Consider the following 7776-nt stretch of genomic DNA (forward strand, 5'->3'; position numbering starts at 1 on the left):
ATCAAATGCACTCAACAGAGATGTAAGTTAAAATTTTGTGTTTTCTCTGCTTGTTATAATTCTATTTATATTAAATCTGCCTTAAATGTGTGCCAATAACTGTTTAGGATGCTTTATAGTTAAGAACAAAGAAAAAGAAGGCTTGAACTTGCAGAAGATGTGAGAAAAGTACTCATATTCAATTAACAATATCATTCCCTTTTTCAATAATGTAAACATAAAGGACCAGTTTTAAACCAAAATATTATCTTTTGATTTTCGAAACAATTATCTTTCTTATTAGACTTCAATCCTACAGGTTAAAGTAACCACTCAATTTTACTAATGTTGAAACTAAAATGGTGTATGAGATTTCTTTTATTGAATAAAACTTAGCTTCATTTTTTTCCATTAAGAAAAATTAAGGAATAAATAATTCGTGATTTTAAAAAATGTATTACCCAATTTGGATAGCACTAAAATCTAGATACAATGAATGTAAGACTATCAAATTCAAATTTTGAGGGCCATAAGAGGAAAAATATATATAAAATGCACTCTATTCCTGTTTGAGTGATGTAATGAATGTCTGCAGTGTCATATTATAGAATGAAAACAAGTACCACTGTAAAATGCTCTAACATCCAAGGCAAACATGAAAATAGCTCACAGACCTATATTATTCCCATCCAATAATGGATTCAGTAAGTTTCTCCAATTACCTACTTCAACAATCCATTGAAGAATTTTAACAGATAAAACCAATGTTTAGTAATGTGATCTAACCACAGCTAGAGATTGCAGACAAAAGAATAAAAAAAAATTTTTAAAGAAAACCGTCGCCATTCTGAAAATGCATAGAGTAATATAATTCCAAAACTGAGAAAAATGCTGTTTTACTACAAAGCAACTTAATGTAACCTACTTATAAAAGAAATGTAAATAAATCAAATTAAGTTCCTCTAATAAAGTAATAAAAAAGATACATTCCTAAACCAACAGTAATGTCGTTATTCTGTGAAAATTAGATTTTTAAGATTAAGAAATTATACAGTACAGTAAAGTATAAAGTATATCTACTTGCAGATCATTTTTTCTGACTACAGTAATTGAATAATATACTTTATAATTCTTCATCAAACAACTTTCCTGTTGTTTTATTTATATATTTATACAGGATACAATGAAATGCAATATCTAGCTGCACTAATTCTAAATTCATACCAATTAACATGCAAAATGAGCTCACCTCAAAAAAAATTTAAAATTGTTGCTCAGAAATATAAGACGGGAATACCATACATACATTCAAGATAAAACTTAAGCGGGAAAATAAAAAAAAAAAACCAAAGGTAAAGAGACTGACTACATTGGCTATAATATTTTTACCTGTGTCAATTATTTGAGTTGAAGTGTATTAAAATGTTCCTAACATGTGATGATATTGTGTGCTGTACCTCCACAAGAAAGTTTCCAAAAATACTTTAGTATTTAACTATGCACTAAGGAACACTTACATCGATTTCAAAATTCAGATAATGAGTAAATCCTTTATGTTATACAGCAAAGATACAATGTGTCCCCTGCATGCTGTCTTATCACGCAACAAACAGAAAAATTCTACAGAAAATAAACACCAAGTGTGTTCATTTTATCAGAATATGAAAGACAAAGACACACACAGACACATATGTCTGAAAGACATAGAGTGAGTGTCTAAATTACTGCACATGGCTCTTAGAAATTCTTTATAATCTGACGACATGAATCACAATTTTGTAATTTGGGTTGTCTGAGAGGTGTAAAAGAAAGATCCCATACACACACACACACACACACACACACACACACACACACACACACAAAACAAAGAGCAGTTGAAAGAAGCTCAAAGGCTGTTATACTGCAGAGTATTAAGACCTTAGGTAATTCCACAGGCTGTGGTCAAGTATAGTGCTAACAGAATATTAAGATTAAAATCTCTCTGAAAAGAAGAAAGTTCTCTGCCAATTTAAGTCAAGTTAAAATCATACTGCAATACAAACTGCTCAAAATTCTCAAAGCTTCCTACAAACTACCAGACTTTATTTTATCCTTAAAATTGATTCCATAGTGTATGATTGGTTTCCACCTGTTACAGGCAAAGTATGAGCCTTCTTTTATCTGACGTTTTAACTCACATTTGACCAGGTTACGTCACTAAAGTCACAAAATTTTATTCAGTGCATTCCAGCTTTCCACTTGTTTCCAAAGGATATTCTTGCTCTGTACAAATAACATGCCTCGGAACTATAAATAAGTAATTTCTGTGCAATAAGAAAAAAAAAAGTAAAGCTAAGTGAACTAAAAACAAAGGAACTAATTCTCAGTGTACCCTTTCCAACCCACTGAAAATAAACTATACTCAAATGAAAAGGCATTTAATTTAGTATTTGGAATATCTTTCATAAACACCAATTTTCTGTAACACCCCTGCACATCTGATACCACCTCATGTATAATGCAAAAAAGCTTTTTCATTTCCATCTATTGACAGTGAATTTAATTTATCATTGCAGCTCTTTTCCTAGAACTGTCACCTTATTAATTCTGCAATCAAGCTCTCTTGAGTGCTTTTATTTGTACTGAGGGTTTACACAATTCCACATTGATTTTTTTAATAATATATCTTTTAAATACATAAATATGAATAGATCAGGAAACTTCTCTAACGTGTAAGGAAAGTTTCAGAGACCAGGAATGCCACCAGCAAAACTACACTTATAGGAAACAAACTTTAGAGAGACACCATCTCTAGTAAGTTGTGTTTTATTTTAGAAAATTCACTATTAACCAAAACACTCTATTTGATTCAGGTAGTTTCAATTATTCTAACATCCCCAGTATAGTGGCACATTTCTACTATCAAATGAATGGCTACAAACAAAAGTCCTCCAAATTATCTGCTTACTTAGATGCCAGATGTATTAAAGAACTATCAACCTGAATTAATCACAGAAAAACACATCACCTTTTACTTTCCATCAGAACAAAAATAAATAGTTATGGGTCCCCTAAGCATCACATTCATATCTGTGTAGTCACCGCCGTAAAACAAGTCCCTCAAATGGCAGAGAGCTTGATCTAAGTAAAAGTATACCGGGCTCGTAATGTTTTATCTATGAGTTACACTAGTCTAGTAATGAGAGTTCTCGGTTAGACTTAGGTACGTACATGTACTTAAGCAACAGAATGATTCTGAAAGAAAATAAGGTGAAACATGAAGAACTACATAGCACTAAGCAAGAACAACACCGAAAAGTAACACGATGAAAATATTATTACACCACCCAGCAAACTTGACATGCTCCAGTAGGTCACTGAACCACAGACATTTTTACTCAAATATGGCTCTTAAATAACATGAATTTTAAAGCACCGGGTTCCTCCTTGCATAATAGAGTGAATTTCCTGATCCCAATGGCTGGGAAACAAAAATATTTTTAAAATGTGAAGAGGCCGCAGTTGTCCTCCTTACTTTATCCAAGGCCCACAAACAAAGCAATGAAGCAGAAAGAGGTCCATAATGGATTCAGAAGTAAACGGTCCATTCTTTAAGAAGCCTCCCCACCCCCACTCCCGAATTCACTCTAGACTAATTGTCATTACAATGAGGTCTAAAAACTTCAGAAGAACCTTATTTCCTGACGCCAGCTGTCCAGGTTTCTAACTTTACATTTCTGAGGTTTTTCTATGAAGGAGAAGTATTCAGAAATATTTCCGAGAATAAGACTGCAATTAGTCTGAATTACATACACGTTATGTGGACTATAGGAAGAGACATGATCAACAATGCAACTAAGCTAAAAAAAATTTTTTTCCCACAGCATGCTCTAATACAGTAGTATTTAAGTCCGTATACTCTAGTACAGCAATATTCAAGTCAACTATTATTTGGTTTTGTTTCCCCCCACCCCACCCCCCAGACAACACACAACACAGGTAAGATCTTCCAATTCTTTCCTTGGGGATTCATCAAACAATCTCTTCACCCATGCACCTACCTGGGTAAAAATCTTTGGACTTAGACAGCTTGATGGTGGCTCCAGTTTCTTTTTGCAACTGAACAATTGTCTGTCCTCCCTTCCCAATTATAGATCCAGCAGCATAACTAGGTATGAGAACCTTTAGAAAATACTGGCCGTCTTCTGAAAAACGCAAAGAAATATATTCGGTCAACATGGTATTTTCACTCCGAAACCCCATTCCACCCTCAAGAGAGAACAGCAAGAAGCACTGGGCATGATGAAGCTGCAAGAAACAGGGGGTTGGAAATAGGTGCCTAAGAAGAAATTAAAATACACCTACTACACCACACACACACACACACACACACACACACACACCCCAAGTGTTTCGCCGCTTTGCTGAGGGTTATATACTTTCCAACTTGGAACTCATATCCAAGCACGGTCTCCTATTTTTTATTTTATTTTATTTTATTTTTTGCAGGCTCGCAGAGACTGGTGAGTAAATTCCAGTTGTGATTCCAAGACATGGAAGTCTTCCAATCCCATCTACTATGGCAAGAATAAAACAGGCACTGACCCACCCCCCCCCACCCTTTCAAACGCAACTTCCAAGGTTGGTTTGAAACACAGGAGCACTAATAATCCTAATAACCGGTGAAAAAGCCAACAGGACCAACCTTCGCTTAGCATCTTGCAGAGGGGAACGGCGCGGCGGCGGATGGGATGTCAAGGGCGGCGAGCTGACTGTGTCTGTCATGGGCGCGCACACCAGGACTGCGAGGCGCCCGTGCCCACGGGTTCCACCTCACGCCGGGGAGGCGACCGTGCCCCTCGCCAGCCCCAGCCACCCGGCCGCCCCAGCCCCACGGTGGGTGGGTGGGTGGCCTGCCCAGCCTTCCTGGGCTGGCTGGCTGGCTGGCGGGGGAGGGGGCTGTGGGGGGAGAGGGAGGACGGGGACCCTGGGGTGGGGTGAAGCGGAGGGTGGACGGGGCGATCTCCCTAATCCCCGCAGCGATCGGATCGAGCGCCCCGCAGCCTCGGATCCCCCCCTAAGCTCATTAACCACAGGACCTTCGCAGGAATCCCGAGCTAAGCGGCTCGGTGGTGGGGTGATGGGTGGGGGGGGGGGAGGAGGAGGCGGCTCCAAAGTGACCCCCAGACGTGGGGGGGGGGGGTGATGCGCCTGTCCAACCCCCCCCCATACACACCCCCTACCCAGATGCCCCAAGCACCCGGGCCAACCACACACACACTCACACTCACTCACTCACACCCAGACAAAAAACCAACTCCGTCCTAAACTTTGATCCCGGGGCCCCGGGGCCGCGCGCGCCCCGCGCACACCGGGACCACCACCCCCCCCACCCTCCCCACAACCCCGACCCCGGGGGCCAGCAGGCGCTCCGGGGGAGGGGGGTGGGGGGCGGGGGAGAGCGAGGGCTTCACCTGGGCCGCGGAGCGCGGGGAGCGCGGGGAGCGCGGGGTGCATGGTTAGGAGGAGTCCCGGCGGGCGGCGGGCGAGCAGGCGGCGGCGATCCCGGTGCCGGTGCCGGTGCCGGTGCCGGTGCGGGTGCCCGTGCCGCCGCTCATCTTCCAGGGCAGGGCAGGGTGCGAACTCCCGAGTCCCCGAGCCGCACACCCCCCTCACTCACACACACACCCCAGCACCACCACCACCGTGCACCGGCACCGCCGTGCACCGGCACCGTGCCCGCCCGTCAATGAGGTGTGTGTGTGTGTGTGTGTGTCCCGCGTGCACGCACGCCTGCCTCCTCCGGGGGAGGGGGGGAGGGGGGCTCGGCACACTACTTGTGGCCCCGGGGCGAGCCGGGGAAGGAGGAGGAGGAGGAGGAAGAGGAGGGCAGACGGACGCCCGGAGGAGGCGGGAACTCCCCGCAGCCCCCCGGATCGAGCCGGGCCGCCCGAGGGGTGTGTGTGGGGGGACGGGGGGGGGGGTGTGATTTATTGATGGGGTGGCGGGGCGGCCGTGCCCCGCGCCCCGGGGTGGTGGATGGGGTGGATGGGGAGGGGGAGGGAGGGAGGTCACCCTCCTCCTCCTCCACGGCCTGGGCCGCCGACCCTCGCCGCCGCGCCCCCCCCCACCCCTTCCCGGGGCGCCGCCGGGGACGGAACCGGCCGGCCGGTGTCACGCCGACCCCGGCACACGCACGGGTCTCCTTCCGAAAACCTGGTCGCCATTTTGATGAATGATAAAAGCCCCGGGGCTGGGTGGGAGCCGCGGCTGGGGGGGTGTGGGGGGTGGGGGGGCGGCCGGTGCGGGGCGGTGCGGGGCAGGTGCACGGGGGGCGCGGGGCGTCCGGGCCGCCGGGGAGGGGGAGCCGGGGAGCCGGGCGGCCGGGGAGGGCGGGCCGGAGGGCGGGAGGGGGGCCGGCGGCCGCGATACCCACCGCCCGTGTTGGTCCTCTTGGTGCTGCCGGCCTCGGGGGGCGCTTCCAGCGGGCGCTTGCGCGAGTCCGGCGGGTCCAGGTCGAGGGGCACCCCCGGGTGGGTGCCGTTCTGCTGGATGGGCGCTGCCGCCATCATGTTGGCGGGTGTCCCCCGGGCGGCGCGGCGCGGCGCGGCGCGGCTGGGGGGCGGAGTGGGGCGCGGGGCGCGCGGGGCGCGGGGCGGGAGCGAGCGGCTCCCTCGGGGTCGGCGGCGGTCCCGCGGCGGGCGGGCGGGCGGGCGCTCGGGGTTTCCCGCCTCCTCCTCCTCCTCCTCCTCCTCCTCCTCCTCCTCCTCCTCCTCCTCCTCCCCCCCCCCTCTCTCCGGACTCGGCGTGTGCGCCGGGGCGGCCGGGGGGTGCGCGGTGTGGCGGCCGCTGCAGTGCCGCGCCGGGGGGCGGGCGGGCGGGCGGCCCGGGGACACGGACGGGTGTGCGGGGCCGAGGAGCGGAGCGCGGAGGGCCGGGCCGGGCCGGGCCGGGGATGCGCGCGGGCGCGGCGGAGGAGGAGGAGGAGGAGGAGGTGGAGGAGGCAGGGGGCGTGAGGAGCGGGGGGACGCGGGCAGGGCAGGGCAGGGCGGGCGCGGGGAGGCCGGAGCCCGCGGGAGGCGCGCGGCGCCCGGCGGCCGCTGTCTTCGCTTAGCGCTGCGCCCGCTCCCGCCGCTGCCCGGGCCGCCGCCGCCGCCGCCGCAGGAGGAGGAGGAGGAGGAGGAGCGGCTCCGCCGTCGCCCGGGCCGCTCGGCGCCGCCGCTGCCGCTGCTGCTGCTGCTGCTGCTGCTGATGCCGCTGCCGGGGCCGCTGCCGCTGCTGCTGCTGCTGCTGCTGCCGCTGCCGCCCGGGCTCGCTCATTATTTCTCCCGCGCGCGCGTGTGTGTGTGTGTGTGTGTGCGTGTGTGTGCGCGTGTGTGGGGGGGGGGGGAGGGAGGGAGGAGGGAGGCGGGCGGGGAGGGGAGGGGAGGGGAGGGGAGCGAGGGCTCGAGTTCGCAGACTCCCACACACTTCGCGCTCGGGTCCCAGCCTCTCAGCGGCGCCGCCGCCGCAGCCTCGGCCCTCGGGGCGGGCGCCCGAGCGCGGGGTGCGGGGGGGGGGGGGGGAGGACGGGAGGAGGGGGAGGCCCGTGCGCGTGCGCGCGCCGGGAGGGCCGGGAGCCCCCACCCCCCCCCCACCACACACACACACACCCCCGGCGGCGCTCCCGTGGGAAAGCGGAGGTGAAAGGTCACCGGTCCCTGGCAACGCGGCTCAAGCCCACGCCAAGCGGCGCGGAAACCAAGGGGAGGCGGGGGAGGAGGGGGGCGGTCCACGGAGCGCGCTGCGCGGGGAGGGCGGGACGCGGGCGGGACT

At 51.3% G+C, this 7776-nt stretch overlaps 1 protein-coding gene across 2 annotated transcripts in view; it reads right to left on the bottom strand.

The window, feature by feature from the left end:
• The window catches only part of Nova1 (NOVA alternative splicing regulator 1), a 127017-nt gene extending 120471 nt beyond the window's left edge, over positions 1-6546 (bottom strand). For both annotated transcript variants that reach the window (XM_048362540.1, XM_048362539.1), the window contains exons 1-2: positions 6398-6546; positions 4023-4166 (exon numbers count right to left, since the gene is read on the bottom strand). In XM_048362540.1, the coding sequence (XP_048218497.1) occupies positions 4023-4166; positions 6398-6533 (280 nt within the window). In that variant the 5' untranslated portion in view covers positions 6534-6546. The remainder of the gene's footprint in view (positions 1-4022; positions 4167-6397) is intronic.
• Between the last annotated feature and the right edge of the window lie 1230 nt (positions 6547-7776).

This window comes from Perognathus longimembris, chromosome 14 (genome assembly GCF_023159225.1).
Source record: "Perognathus longimembris pacificus isolate PPM17 chromosome 14, ASM2315922v1, whole genome shotgun sequence".
In the NCBI taxonomy this organism is placed as follows: Eukaryota; Metazoa; Chordata; class Mammalia; order Rodentia; family Heteromyidae; genus Perognathus; species Perognathus longimembris.